The 15580-nt window shown below is 41.8% G+C and overlaps 1 protein-coding gene across 1 annotated transcript; it reads right to left on the bottom strand.

Annotated features, from left to right (window-relative positions):
- Positions 1 to 9439: 9439 nt before the first annotated feature.
- Positions 9440 to 9911, bottom strand: LOC116907078 (60S ribosomal protein L27-like). The gene has a single exon (XM_032910032.1). The coding sequence runs from the start codon at positions 9890 to 9892 to the stop codon at positions 9482 to 9484; it is 411 nt and encodes a 136-aa protein (XP_032765923.1). The 5' UTR covers positions 9893 to 9911; the 3' UTR covers positions 9440 to 9481.
- Between the last annotated feature and the right edge of the window lie 5669 nt (positions 9912 to 15580).

The following is a 15580-nucleotide window of genomic DNA, read 5'->3' as shown; positions in this document are numbered from 1 at the left end:
ATGCTCCTGAATTCAAACTACCACCACCTGTGACTATATAGGGAGGAAATATACAGTAATTGCAAATATTCGAGAGAAAAATAAGAAACTGCATCTATACCAACATCTTCACACCTTTCTCAATACCCCGTAAGCAACACAATATGATAGCTATTTCGATGTCATCTTGTTGTGTGAGGTATAGTAAGTCAACCAGGGAAGCTTTAAAATAAAGCACACACAGGATGAGCACGGGACCTATAAAACGTTGACCTATGTTATTCCTACGAAGTTGGAGCAAATGAAGATGTTGGTGTCTGTGGTGATCCTGAAATGGCCCATGTCACCCTGCACATGCTCCAGATGTGACTACTCCCGCATAGGACAGAGTGATTAAGTGTGGCCAGGAAACAATAGTTTGCCTGGTGCAGCTGTCCTTTTTGCCAAGAGACCACGTAACACTTAGCCTATGCTAATTATCAACAATAAAATATATTACTTGCTACAGTCAATCTATAAAAACAAATTTCTTGAGCTTATTTCTTTTTTTATTTTTTTGACCACAAATGCCCTGACCTTTTCTACCAATGTTCCCAGTCCTTGAAAATCACCATCTTACTCTCTAGCTCTGAGTTCCGTTTTCGTAGATTCCACAGCCGAATGACTCCATGCAGCCCTCGTCTTTCTGTGCCAGGCTTATTTCATTCCACGTCAGAATCATCCATGTGGCAGAAGACAGGGTTTCAATCAGGAGCACCAATTAGATTGACCAGCAGGGGGCAGGCTTTAGCCGTGAGAAAGGGTTAGGCTTGCAATAGTCTTCAGAGAGGAAAGCACACATGCACCCCGTGGGGATATAGTTTAAGTTCTCAAAATGAACATGCGTATAGGTCTTCTTTTACATAGAGACCCTCAGATGCTATCTTCTTAATTCGCTGATATTATAACCAGACTTCTTTTGTTGAAAAAGAAAGAAAAGAACTTTTAGCTCGGGAAAGGCAGCCTGCCATACTGCAATGGCTGAATTTTGAACTGTGTCCAGCCTTTCCAGGTTTGAGCCCATGGGAGATGTATGACACCGTGCATGAGCTTCTATCTTGATGTCTACAAGCTTCCGTTTCACTGGCGAACTGGGAAGGTAAATGGGTGGTTCCTACCTCATGGTGCTGCAGAGATGGCTCTAGAAGATGGCATGCTGTCCATGGATGGGCTGCAGGAAGAGAGAGAGAGAGAGAGAGAGAGAGAGAGAGAGAGAGAGAGAGAGAGAGAGAGACAGAGAGACAGAAAAACAGACAGACAGAAACAGAGACAGAACAAGATGCTGTCCATAGGCTGCAGGCAGAGACATACAGACTGACAGACAGACAGACAGACAGACAGACAGACCTACCAACCAACCGACCAACTGACCGACTGACTGACTTTCTGACTGACTAAGAGAGATACTGACCAAGCCTCAGCTACTGCCCCAGGGATTTGCCTTCCTGCCTGCCTGCTTCCATGTTCCCCACCATAATGGTTATAGTGTATGCAAACCCGCAATTAAATGTTTTATTTTATGAAAAAATATATAAATAATAAGATGACATGGACCAGTCTGGCTCACTGGCAGCCATGTGGTAAGCTTCATTACATTGTCACCTAACACTAAGTCTTACTACAAATTCAAGGTAAGAATATGCAGTGAGGGGGTTGGGGATTTAGCTCAGTGGTAGAGAGCTTGCCTAGCAAGCGCAAGGCCCTGGGTTAGGTCCCCAGCTCCGAAAAAAAGAAAAAGAAAAAAAAAAAGAAAAATATGCAGTGAGAAAACAGCAATCCTTACTACACTGACCTTGCGGAGAGTGGATTGATGGCGTCTTATCACAGTAAGACCCTGCAGAGCGGAAGGGTATAAGGCTCAGGAGGGATGCTGCTCACTCAGACAGTAGGGGTGAGCCTACAAAAGAAGGAGCCAACGGCTGAAGCTCATGGTTCACAAAACAAAAATGGCGTAGAAATGGTTGAGGGAGCTGAGCGTTTCACTTGGGACTGGAAATAAAATAGAGTGGATAACTTTATGTCCAGAAACATAACTTAGATTCAAGCAGGGGGAGAAGGCTTCTGTGTGTCTGTCTGGCACATATGTCCCAGTGGCATGATTTGGGAAAGACCCTGCCTCAGATCTATTGATGAACTAGGAAGGCTGGACTCAATGCAAAAGTCAGTTCATTGCGGTCTGTCAGGCTGTCTTTCCTGGGCTAAAAGCTTTTTTCTTTCTTTTTCAACAAAAGAAATCTTGTTGTAATACCAATAAATTATCTGTATATGACAGAAAACCTGTACTTACATTCACTTTGAGAACTTAAACTATATCCCCTTGGGGTGGGTGTGGTTACCCCTATGAAGGATACTGTAAGCCTAACCCTTTCTCATGGCTAAGACAGGATGAACTGAAACAGGATCATCTGTAGAGAGATTCGATCTTGAGCTTTGGTGGCTTGAAGATCTAAGCTTGGTTGAGCAAAACACGGCATGCAATTTGACGAGAGAGTCAGCATGTCATGGTTAGAATAAATGCTGAGAACTCTTGTATGGGAGGCTGTCTATTTTCACCTCCAGAACGGTGTATCAAGGGACTTTTAAATCAACTTTTTATCAGCTTGTTAATAGGGCTTTTCACAGCACACCAACAATTTAGCAAGGAAGCCCATCTAGTTACTAGGAAAAGTTGGTGTAATTGTTCTAACTCTCCAATTCCTAAGACTCTGTGGAAAGAGTATTTTAAAGATTTATTTATTTCCATTTAATATGTATGAGTATTTAGTCTGTGTTTATAAATGTACAAGGAGTGCATGCCTGGTGCCAACGCGGGGCAGAAGAGGGCATCAGATCCTAAGAACTAGAGCTGCACACCATCTGTGAGTCACCACGTGCTGCTGGGAACGGAGCCTGGATTCTCTGCAAGAGTAGCCAGGGCTCTTAGCAGTGGTGCCATCTCTCTAGCCCTGCAGGAAGTTTAAATCTAAAAATGTCACTTAGTAAAACAGTGTGGATTTTAGGGAGCTCATCCTGTATCTGTGAGAAATATTGTAATAGCCTCCTTTTCAAGGCACATAATTCTCATTTTCCAAGGACATGTAATGCATCTGAATAGGGTAGAGTCTGCCATGATGCTCATGTGTAATACCGAGACGTTTAAATCCACATAGAAGAAAAAACCCCACATCCATCTAATCTAGAACTCCTGGCCAAGATTGTACCTTCATTGTTAAAGGCAGTCTTGATGGAATATGGAAATGCCATATGGAAAAAGAAAAAGAAATTATCTGAGGAACATGGTAGGAATTGCATCTCAGCAAACTGTCTTTGCCCTTTGGCACCTTAAGTTGGTGAAGGGAGCTGCTGTACCTGGAGAGACGTTGTCCATGGCCCGAAGCCATGCTGCCAACTGCAATCAGCTATGCACAAGATGTGCTGAGACACTTTTCTGAGTTGCCATGATTTCTGTGAAGAGATCTTCTTGCAAAACACATCCTTCTCAATGGTAGATACACGCTGGTCCTTAACATTGTAGCTGTTATAGCATAGACAGCAAAATTTGCGTATGAGAGGCTTGTTAAACTGAGTCGTCAGCACTCAGTCGTGTCTTGGCAGTATTTAGAAATAGTTTCTGATGATGTGTGTGTGTGTGTGTGTGTTTGTGTGTGTGTGTGTGTGTGTGTGTGTAGGTTATGTGCATGTTCATGTATATGCTGGCTACTGACCAACGTTATATGTATTTCTCTATCACTGTCCACCTTATTTATAGATAGAGCCTATCACTGAACCTGAAATTCATGGATTTTGCTAGACCAGTTTGTCAATAAACCCCAGGGATCCTCCTGTTTCCGCTTGCCCAATGCTGGGATGTCAAACTCAGGTCCTGTTGCTTACACAGCATCCACCATATGAACCATCTCCCCAGCCAATCTCTGATCTTTTAAATGTTGAGATGGCTTTGGCTGTGTTCTGTTCTCTAGATGTACAGTTTTCTAAGTAAGAAAGCACAACTTTCCAGGAAGAGCATCCATGTCTTTCTTCTTAGCATCTGCTAATGAACTGCCGGTGATTTATCTTTACGATGGCTTAGAAATACCTGTGCCCTACAATCACAGCACTGCAGCACAAGATAAATGGATTTACTAGATGCACTATGACACAGCCAGGAAGTAGGCAGCTTATTATAAGGAAGTCCCAGGTGCCTACTAAAGACTCGTGAGATTTTTTTCAAGATTATCAACCCGACATCCATACACACCTTTCTTTTCTTCTCTGTAGCCTGGGCTAATTCAAAAGCAAACTGCAACTATTACTTCATGAGTAAATGAGTGTGCACTTCTAAATGTGTCATTGTTCAATGCTACTTTCTACACAATTACTTCATAATCAGCAAGGATTCTATGATCTCTAAATATTCATTCGAAGCCATAATTATTTCATAATCAGCAGTGGTTCTATAATCCTTAAGTGACCGTTTAATGTTTACATATCCTGGGTCTCATCATGATGCTCCCATCCCTCTTAACGAGATTTCAGATAACTTCTGGGATCTCTCTCTAAGTGTACTTCTATCTTAAGTTTTCCCTTATCTCTTATTTATATCCTCCCCCAACCCCCATGTCTCTTTGTCTCTGTCTCTTGTCTCTCCATCTCTGCTTCTCCTGAAATGTTTCTGAGGGACCTTGATGGGCCATATGCTATATAACATCCCCACATTCTGCGTGGAGTTCGCACGTTCTGTTAGCTTTCTGTGACTCAAGTGGTGGTGTCTGCCACTGGGTTGGATTCAACTCTGCTATTCTTTGGCTACGTCACGGGCAGCTCTGTGTTCTGATCAGAAGGCACATGATATCTAGCCACTTCTGCTTATTGTGCTGTGGACAGCCATCAGTGATCAGAGTGACCAGCTTTCAGGGTGGTCCTCATAGCACTGACATTTGAATGTTTATAGTATAGTCCCTAGAAAAGACTGCAGGAAGCATCTGCTTGGTGTCTGTATATTTAAAGCTGGTTCTGTTGGTAATCCTTCAAAGTCAGGTCATATGAGGCCAAAGCCATATTTTCTTTGACTGACAATATTAATACTGTGATTTTCTTGCCTTTGGGCATACAAATTGTCAAAAGTCTGAAGACGTCAGTGTTTCATTTTGTTTTTCCCATTATCAAGAACTTGATCTTTTCTCTAGCTGTCCAGAGGACTGGAGAGACTCATGGCGATGCTTTGATATTCCCAGCCATAAAGTGTGTTCTCTTACAAAATCGTTCAAATACTTGTGTTTTGTTTTAAATTTCAAAACTTCCCATGAATTGAAATGTCAATATCTCCTTCTTTCAGAGTTTCCATTTGTTAAGTTTCCTTTGCCTGGCTTCCAGAGCTGTCATTAACTATTTTCTGTAGTTTCCATTTAAATATTTTATTTAATTTCTTCCAAAGTTTTGTTATTTTTGTAAACTCTACCCTTTCATTTCTAAATCAATGTCGCTTTTGTTTAAAATTCCTTTCTGAATTCTGCCAGTTTCTAGTCTTTCAATTTGAGTTTATTTATTATATTGTATTTTATTTTCATTTCTTAAAGAAATTCAATCTGTATTTGAAAGAATAGGTATAGTTTCTTAAAACTCTTTTTTGTGAGCTTGTCTTTATGGTTCTGTGTGTGTGTGTGTGTGTGTGTGTGTGTGTGTGTGTATGTTGTTACTGTACCCTCTTTTTTCTATTAATAACTTTGCATGTAATTTGAATGCATTCTTCTGACTATCTACCTGTCTATTTGTTATCTATGAATGTATCTATAAGTCTAAATTGAACAAAATATATACATTTAAAACATATGATTATTTAGTACACACACACACACACACACACACACACACACACACACACACACACACTCCTGGGTTGAAGTATCAATTGCTCTTTCCCTGCTTCCTGGAAATTTTTGCTAACTTGGTGCTAACTTGGCCCAACCCTTGCTGGTTCCTCCTTCCAGTCTTTATAAACTCAGATACTATGGTCTGGTAGCTGCCCTTTATATGTTGCCTTTGTTGGAAATCCTGTCAAGTACTTCCATGAGTTTTCTGTGGGCGCTGGCTCTGCTCTCCCGCTTTCCCTGCCCCACTCTACGGATTTTTTTCCTTGAACTTTGGCCTTTTGAATTTCTCAATTTCAGTGTATTCCTTAGACTTCTGACTGAATCAGAAAGCTCAGCCCTGTGGAACAAAGTCCATCTCTGATTACACCATGGAATCACTCATTGTCTGGAAGCTAGAACTGACCTGGGGTAATTGATAACTGTCTTTTAGTGTGGACTATTGGACAATATGTCTATGTGGACTATTACTTCAAAAAAGATACTAAAAGCTTCCAAGCAAGCCCAGTTGCCAAATATCTCATAGATCATGGGTTTGATAGCCTTCAAAGGATGGGGAATATTATACAAGCTCATTGATGTCATTCATATTGACAGTAAAGCGAGACCATATGATAAGAAATTAGGCAATTAGTGCTGTACCTTGTAGGTGAGTTAGCAAAACGAGGTTGGGATTACATTGAGTTCACTGCAGTTTCTTCCTTCCTATAGTGGTCATGGGAGATGGAGCCTGTCTTGAAATCCTGCACCTAGGCTACAAATCAGCAAGGACAAGGGCTTATTATATGTTCATAAGCTTGGCATCTTGTGAGGACCCTTGGAACTCTTCTCCTTTGTGATACATGGAAGTTTCACCTTCAGATTCATCCTTATTCACTACAGCATCCACCAACCATCAAAACACGATACAACTGAGGTCATCACAAACATTTAGTTTGTAATGATTAGATTTGCAGGGATGCTAAGTGTCAAATATCTTTGATTATCTCTTTCGTTGAACTGAAAGAGGAGTAGAAGTTCATTCTTTGGTAAGAAGCCAGAGTCTTGGGAGAGATGGATGAATGGAGCCATGCCTCTGTGGTTTCTATTGCTTGTTGCTCAAGACCAGCAATGACACGGGATGGTTCACAACTATCTGTAGTTTCACCTCCAAGGAATCTGATGCTTCCTTCTGGCCTCATCAGGTATTCATACTTAAATAGACAGTCACACAGAGATATGCATTTAAAGATTAGAGCAAGTCAGGATCTCCATTCAGAGTTGGATGCCTTCTTTGCAGCAGTTTGGGAGATTGGCAAGCATCTTGTCTATGTCTCATATATTTGTGATTAATCCTACCCAAAATAAACTATTTAGAATGAAGGCTCTTCTCCAAATACCCTGTCATCACTTTAGGAGTGGCTGTGGGCAGCATGACACTTTTATAGTGATGAGAGTTATCTGGCTGCCCATGAGACTACGAGGGGAATGTAAGAAGGAGCACTTACAATTCACAAAGAAGCCGTGATGTGGATTTCACAATGGAATTCCACAAAGGAACAGCATCAAAACCAAGCAACAGGGGGACATTAATACCCCCAATTGGGGCAGGAAATTCTGATAAATTGAAAAGGAGCTGACCATCTAACCTACATCCTAAACCCCTGCCCCTGACATTAGGGACTAGGAGGCACAAGCTCTCTTGCTGCTCCAGCTGCAATGTCAGTAACATTGCAATTCCACTACAGTGAATACACATTAGAGTCCAGTAAGCAAAACAGACCAATTTGCTGATGATACGCTACAAGCACCGGCCACACCTGTAAACAAAATTCCTCTGGAGGACAGAGAACACACTGAGGAAATACGTTTGTCCAATTTCTTTACAGCTGATCCTTTGGGACACTGACTTGGGGTTATACCCTAAATGTCCCAAATGAGATTACCATAAGTGATGTAGAAAAGCCACAGCAAGCTGAGTCAAGTGTCACTGAAGGCTTACTAGACTTTCCTCATTCACCTGAATTCCATGTGTCTCTTTTAGTTACGGTTCTCCCTCCTATCGACTACAGTTTGATCTTCAAGAAGAGGGTCTTGCATTTCCAAGCAGCTGGCCCCTGAGCTTTCTAGTGGACCCCCAACTATACGGAGTTGGTTCATGTCTGCTCCATTCCACTGAGCATGAGATCCTCAAGTTTTATCCAGGTTGTAGATACTCATGATTTTCTTTCTCTCTGTATATGCTTTTGGTAATTCCAGGCTGTGACCATGAGTGATGGATGCTACAATGGGTTATGTCCCAGCATCTAGGTTCTGATTTTTATACATCCTCAGAAATTGGATTTCTGGGTCACATGCTAATTCTGACTTTAATTTTTGATGGCCTTGGCTGCTGGATGTCATCACAGCTGCACAATTTTACATTTCTGTCAACAGTGTGATGGGTTCCAACTTCTCCACATCTTTGTCAGCCCTGAGTTTTGGCTAATTTCTTTGGGAAGTTATTCTAATATGTACAAGTTTATATTTTCTTGTTTTGGTTTTCTATTTGTGTTTGTTGGTGGTTTGAAGTTTCGTTTCTTTGTTTGTTTGTTTGTGAGATGAGGTCTCAGTGTGTGGACATGGCTAGTCTGGAACATCTTATAGACTAGGCTAGCCTCAAATTCATAGAGATCTGCCTGCCTCTGTTTCCTAGGGCCAAGATTAAAGCCACAGACCACCACATCTGACACACTGTTCTGATTTTCCCTTTGCCAACTAGTCTTATCCAGTATATTTCCTTATGACTGTTGGCTGTCTTTGTATCTTTGTGTCTTTGTAGAAATACTCACTTGAATTCTTTGTCTACTTTAGTTGATTATTATAGTTTAATGTTGTAATCACAGTTGTTATGTTTTTCTAGGCCCTGTTTACTGTTATAAAAAAGTGCCTATGGAAGAGTGAAGAGTAAAAGCAAAATTTAATGCCTAATACCATGCTTTAGTGTTCAAAGAAAGAAAAATAAGTCATTGCTCATTTTGTAAGAAAGGAAAACCCAGAGACCATTTATGTTTTACTTTGTCGAATTTTTACTTGAGACATTGATTCCTTTCCCTCCTGAACAAAATAGCTAGGTTTATAGATGAGCCTTATTTCCAAACATGTCAAATTTCCACTGCAGGGATATCTCATGAGCAAATCTAAAACCATTAAAATTATAGATTTTTTTTTTCTAGGAGTAGTGCTGAAAACGAAGCAAAACAAAACACGAAGCTCCTGATGGCTAAGACATCCAGGAGAGCCTCTAGGTGAAATTCTCAGTTCTTTGAGCACAGCAAGAGGCATCTTATCAACCTTGAGTGTGCTGCTTTAACTTGTGAGATCTTTCAATCCTTAAGTCATTGCATCAGTAACACTAAAGTACTTGGGAAGATTGGCTTCCCCTTAGCTTAAGAAGAAACCAGACCTAGCTTTTTGGGTTGGTTTGTTTCACCACCAATTGTTAAAGCACAAGGTTTTGATCTCTTTCAGAGTAAGGGGTCTTATGTACAGTCAGTCTGGGGGACTTGAACTCATTGCCTGAAGAGCTATCACATGTGCTTAATTCAACCCAGGTATTTTTTTTTTTAATTTTTTTAATGACGAAAACAAAAATACATCTAAAAGCGAAGCTTCTGGAAAAACCACTTGTTCTTCCCTGTCTTGTATCGCTCCTCAAACTTGACCTTGACCTCCCGCCTGGCCTTGCGTTTCAGTGCTGGGTCTCTGAACACATCCTTGTTGACAACAGTTTTGTCCAAGGGGATATCCACAGAGTACCTTGTGGGCATGAGGTGGTTGTAGTTATAAACTTTCACAAAGGACTTGATCTTGGATTGCTTGGCGATCTTCTTCTTGCCTATGGCAGTTGTCACTTTTCTGGGATAGTGGTCAATTCCAGCCACCAGGGCATGGCTGTAAGGGCGGTCGGAGGTGCCATCATCAATGCTCTTCACTATGACGGCTTTGCGTCCGGAGTAGCGTCCAGCCAGGACCAGTACCACTTTCCCGGGTTTCATAAACTTGCCCATTTCGACAGCAAGCAGCCAGCACCCAGCAAAAAGGAAGGAAGGACACTTCCGCTCAACCCAGGTATTTTTAGATAAAGAATCCCAGCCCCAACACTCAGCAGGCTCACAACCAGAAACACTAGAAAAGGACCTTCAACACTTGACTTTCAGTCCTAATACCAATCTTCCTTCCTCAAATCACTTTTTCCAAGCTCAAGACAGAAGCACAACTGTCTTACAGGAGATGAGTAGTGGGTTTTTTTCACGGGGTTGGGGGGAGTGAGGAGAAGGCTTCTGGACATTACTGTTAAAGAAGAGAGATTCTTGGGTAAAATTGAGAACTAAGAGGCAGTTCTCTCAAGGGAAGGACTTAGGTGAGATGTTGACCCTGAGATCATAGTGAAGCCATTCAAATGTCCCTGTTGTTTCTCTGTGTATCATGGATGGGATCCTTCTGAGAATGCAGAATACAAAGTGATTATGGTCAAGACAGAGGATTACATTTTACACTATCCTCTTCTGATGGCACATGAGAATGCTGCACTTGTAATTAGACTATATAGCAATTATCTTGAATAATCTATATTTGATGTATGTTTGATATTTCTTTTATTTTGGGAAGCTGGAGGATCTCTTTCAAAGTAATCACTAGCACTAACTAAGGAATGGCTAGAGTTTGAATGTATGCGAATGACTTCATTATAGTATCATGGTTCGACTTCACTCAAAGATGCACCAATTACTTTCGAGCACTTCTGTGGGATTTAGAAGCCTGACGTCTGACAAAAAAAAATATGATAACTTAAAAGAACACAGAGTTTTAGTTTGTTTAGAATTAATTAATTAGAATAGATAAGTAAATTTTCTGGTTTTTAGAAATATATAATAAAAGAAAATCTTGGGTTATTTTAATTTTTAGTAACAAAGTGAAGAGCTGATTTTAACTATCCTAGATGGGGGGAAGGATAATTTTTATTTTTGTCACGGCAAATTGAAATTCATACTTGAAAAAAAATCCATGGATAACCTAAAAGAGAACATACTACTGAGTCTATGGTACATTCAAACCCAGGAAACTGAGGCTAAGTAAAGTCACACCAATGGTGCTAAGCATGTGGAAAACACCAGGACTAAGAAAGGAAAAGGACTCCATTTGCAATTTATTGGAATTCAGACATAAAATACTAAATTGGCTCATGACTGTATCATAATTGCATATAGAAAGCAGAAGAGACAGTGAGATTGGCTGGAACATTGGATCATGGTTAGCCAATGTTTGTCAAAGACTTCTACAGGTTGTCTATATTGCCTGACAGAAACCACCTCATTACAGGCATGAGCAACAGTATTGATAATAGTGATCATGTTTGTTTCCATTTTACTTTAAGCTTAAAACAATGAAGATTAGAGAGGTTAAGAAATACAACCCATGGCAGAAAGACGTATGGAGCCCAAACTGGAAACTAACCTCCCACCATTTCATAGCCAATTTCACAACCAGTTTTCTGAATCAAGTTTTTAACTTGGTAGTGTCCTTTTAAAAAACGTACACACTATTACTAAACACCCAACAGTGTTCTAGAATTTAAAAAGAAGTACAGCAGGACAAAAAGTTTATTTGCTGCTAACCAAGTAGTACTAACTACCTAAAAACGACTACTCTATGTTCAATGACTATTTTCCAAGCAGAGATATTCCAGAAGAGTATATTCTTCTGTAAGTTCATCCCTTTTAATCACTATTTTAAAATCCTGTAAATTTTGCCATCTATACTGATGCCTGCCTCATAGTGGAACAGTTTCGAAGTGGAGGCTAAAGTCTTGATTTTTAATCCAGTCTCCACTGTCTCTCGGTCTGTAGATTCTGGTCTCACCAAGCAGTCTTCCTGTGTTTATTTGGTTTATAATGGTTTTCAGGGATTGAGAGGTAAACATCAGATAAAATCTCCATAATAGCATTTTCTGAATGTTGGACATTGGATTGTTATAGACATTAGTGGAGCTGTTGTTGAGGATTAAGGGGCGTCATTTGGACCAAGAAATAGAACTCATTGGCTACAGGAAGACTCAGTTTGGGCCCTGAGTCTCATTAGATATGTGCTTTGCTAAACACACTGATAGTCATTCTAACATCCTTTGATGAGCTGGCCTGTAGCTGGACATTGGTGTCATAAAAGTGATGTGTTCTGTGTTCTCAAGAGGATCCCTGTTTAGCAAGGGCAGGTAGGCAGATGAGCAAATAGATAGCTATACTCATTGATAAACTAGAGCAATAACAGAGACTTCACAAAACTGCCGAGGACGCACAGGCAATGTCATTGCAGCCATCGGCAAACTAATCTTGTGGCTGGATTTGTTCAGCCTAAACTTTTCTTACTCAAAACAAATTGATCCACCGAAATTGCAAACGTAAATAATAGATAATGTAATTTCTGCTTTTGAATTTGAGAGGTTTATTCATTTATTTTCTAGCACGCACAGCACAGCAGGGCACTCAGCTCAGAGTTCATAGAGCCTGACAGTCAGGGCTGCAGTCACCATGGTTAGTTAGGTGGTCAAGGTTCAACATGGCTTCTTTGGGCAGGAGGTACCCATTTCTGCCCAGCTGTTGGCAGAGACCTTACTTCCTGGCCAGTCACTTCCTTCTGGGCTGTTTGAATATCCTCAGGACAGGGCAACTTGCTTGGCTCAGAGTAAGAAAATCAAGAATGATAGTGAAACGGAGTTGCTGTCCTTGAATCCATCTCTGCCGTTACGTTCCCAATTCTGCTCAGAAACCACCGGTGAAATGATCCAGACTCTCATGGAAAGTGCCAAGAACAGAATTTAATGTATGTGTTAATTGCTACCACGCAACTTACATGAAGCAAATCTTTTTAAATTATGCCTTTTCACACAGTTCTTCCAGACCATTTATTTTTCTCTACATTATTCACTTGCTTAAGGCTAGAAACATCAACTTCCCCCCCTTAAAATTGCTTTTGCCCTTAATCATCTTGGTAATAAATCATTCGGCAAATTCATTTGTGTAGACACCAAATACCACTGTCTGGCTTTGAGGATTGGTTATGTAGGCATGGTTTGCTTTCTAATATTGAGCAACCATAATTGGTTATTGTTTCTCAGATGGAGAGGGGAATCTTCTAGACAGCTGAAGGCATGACTCCGTGTCCACAGGGTCTGTTGGTGCTTTCTCTAGGCTTCCTTTGTTAAGCTGGGCTGAGCAGTATGCCCCGTGCTTATAATCCCAAGATTTTGGGAAGCTGAGACAGGAGGATCTCAAGTTCATAAATAGCTTGGACAATGTTCCAGGTCCTTCCTTATCTTAGAGGTACAGCTCCAGGCAGAGCCCCTGTCTATCATGTGTGAGGGCTGTAGTTCAGTGTCTTGTTCCACAATCAATAAATAATTCCGGTACCCAGGAGAGAAGAGCGTTAGCCCAGAATGCCTTTCCCTTTGGATTCAGTGAGGTTTCATTGCTAATTAGTGGTAACTAATGACTAGGCGTCTTGTCTTTTACCTTCTAAATCCGTACAAAAAACCCCAACCACTTGGACCAGCATGCCTTAGGAGACGAGTGGTTGGTAGCTCGACGGTTTTATTCCTAAAGTTAGTGCCAGACACTTGAGAGAAGACACAGCTCTACTGCTGAATCAATCCTCTGGTAAGTTTGGGGTTAAGTACCTGTTAAGTGGCAAGGAATCTGCTGGCAGCTAATCATTTTCTGTCCTGCAGTAGTATTTAATTTAACTCCCCCTAGGGCCCGAAAGGCACTTTGCGGATTTGGAATACACATTGTCCTCTCATCCTTATTATATGTTATTTAAAGGGAAAAACTACCCAGTAAGAGCCGAGGAAGTCCTGCTAGGGAGTTTGGTATCCCTGCAGACCAATAAAGTCCACCACTCTTTCCACATATGCCATAGTTTATTAGCAACCTGTGTCCTCCAAATACACGACTACTGCCATGTGTAGATATCAGAACCACTTCCATTTTGACCTAGGGCCAGCATCGTGATCCTTGATCATGGTTTATGGGCCAGGTTTGCTGCAGCCTCCAATCCTATTTCTTCTCACTACCTAAAACTGACAGTCACCACCCCGGTGCTGCATCCTGTCAGGGTAAAGTTGCAGTGTGGTTGTATTTTGGGGAGCTCTTCACGGCACCGACACGAATGCTCTGTAGACCACACAGTGTCAGCATCATCTCCCACTTCCTTCTGCAGATTTAAACACTTAACAGCGTTGTGTCACAACGGGCTGAGGACATGAATCCATTGCATCGTGCTGGGTGCTGAGAGCTCTTGGCTCAGCTTAACTGCAGCATTTTGGTTTGGTTACTGTACACAAAAGAAAAGCCGTATGGACAGTTTCCTCCTTTGTGCTGAGGGACACCCTTCAAAACAATGCCTTGTGGAGCTTGGATGAGCATCCATTAAAAAGTCAGGTTTTGCCCTGTCATGGACCGGTAGAGCGCACCAGTTTTCCCTTGTTGCTCTCAAGCGCTTACAGCCGAGGGCAGCAGAGCTTTGTCCTGTCGGCCTCTCTGGCGAGTTCTGATGGCGGAGAATACAATGCCCCAGTGTTTGCCCCTTCTGCGGTTCATTAGACCTTGAGCAGCTGCTCGTGTCCATTAGCAGTCTCTTAAGCAGCAGGTTGGGGAAGCTGCACCACTATGGAGCTAACAGTGAGGCTGAGAGCTAGGAACAGAGAGGGCCACCTGCCAAGCCCTGGCAGGAATACTATGTCAAACTGGGGAGCATTTGTTTTTGAATCGTATAATGTTATTGATGGGTTGTTATATATGGTAGGCACAATTCATATGTGTATCCACGTGAATGTTTACGTGTATGTATGTATGTATGTATGTATGTATGTATGTATGTATGTATGTGTGGAAGTCAGAGGACTTGGGTACCATTCCTCAGATGATTTCTGAATTTTGTTTGAGGTAGGGTCTCTCGGTGGCCTGGAACTTCACCAAATAGATTAGGCCCATCGGCCAATGAGCTCCAGATAACCCCGTCTCTCTGCCTTCTAGCTTGCCTTTGCTGGGTTTAGGAGACTAAACCACCTGTCTGGGCCTTCTGTGTAGATTCTAGGCATCTGTGCTCAGGGTCTTAAACTTGCAAGGCAACCCCTTTATTGGCTGCCATTGCCTCAGCCCTGGAATGAGCCTTTTTATACAAGTTTGATCCAAAATTGTTTACATGGGCTTAAGTGGGTCTGTTTGCTGCTGCTGCTGCCCCTGCATATCACATGTTGATGGGAGCGTCATCTCTAAAATTGCCATCCCTACACCTATCCTTACATGGGCTGAAATAATAGCTTATAAATCAGAGGCACACGTCCTGCACTGATTCTATCTTAGGTTTCTAGGCTGGGAAAATATCATCTAATTATTGCTCGAGGGCACGCGTGTTCGTGCTGGTGTGCACGTGTGATCTGTGTCTAGGTCCATGAAAATTTGTGTCCTTGCGTGTGCATTCGGGGACCAGAGGCTGATGGCAGGTGTCTTTCTCTGTCACTCTCCACCTTAGGTTTGAAGCAAGATTTCTCACTCAGCATGGAACTAGTTAGACTGGCTGGTTGGTGAGCTTCAGGGAGTCTCCTGTCTCTGCCTCCCCTGCAATGAGGTTGCATAAAGACGCCAGGGATCCGAACTTGGATCCCCACAGCTCACATGACCAAAGCTATTTGGGGAGGGGCT

Source organism: Rattus rattus, chromosome 8 (assembly GCF_011064425.1).
Source record: "Rattus rattus isolate New Zealand chromosome 8, Rrattus_CSIRO_v1, whole genome shotgun sequence".
Classification (NCBI taxonomy): domain Eukaryota; kingdom Metazoa; phylum Chordata; class Mammalia; order Rodentia; family Muridae; genus Rattus; species Rattus rattus.
The sequence above is the reverse complement of the archived record's forward strand: the minus strand, read 5'-3'. Positions and strand labels throughout refer to the sequence as shown.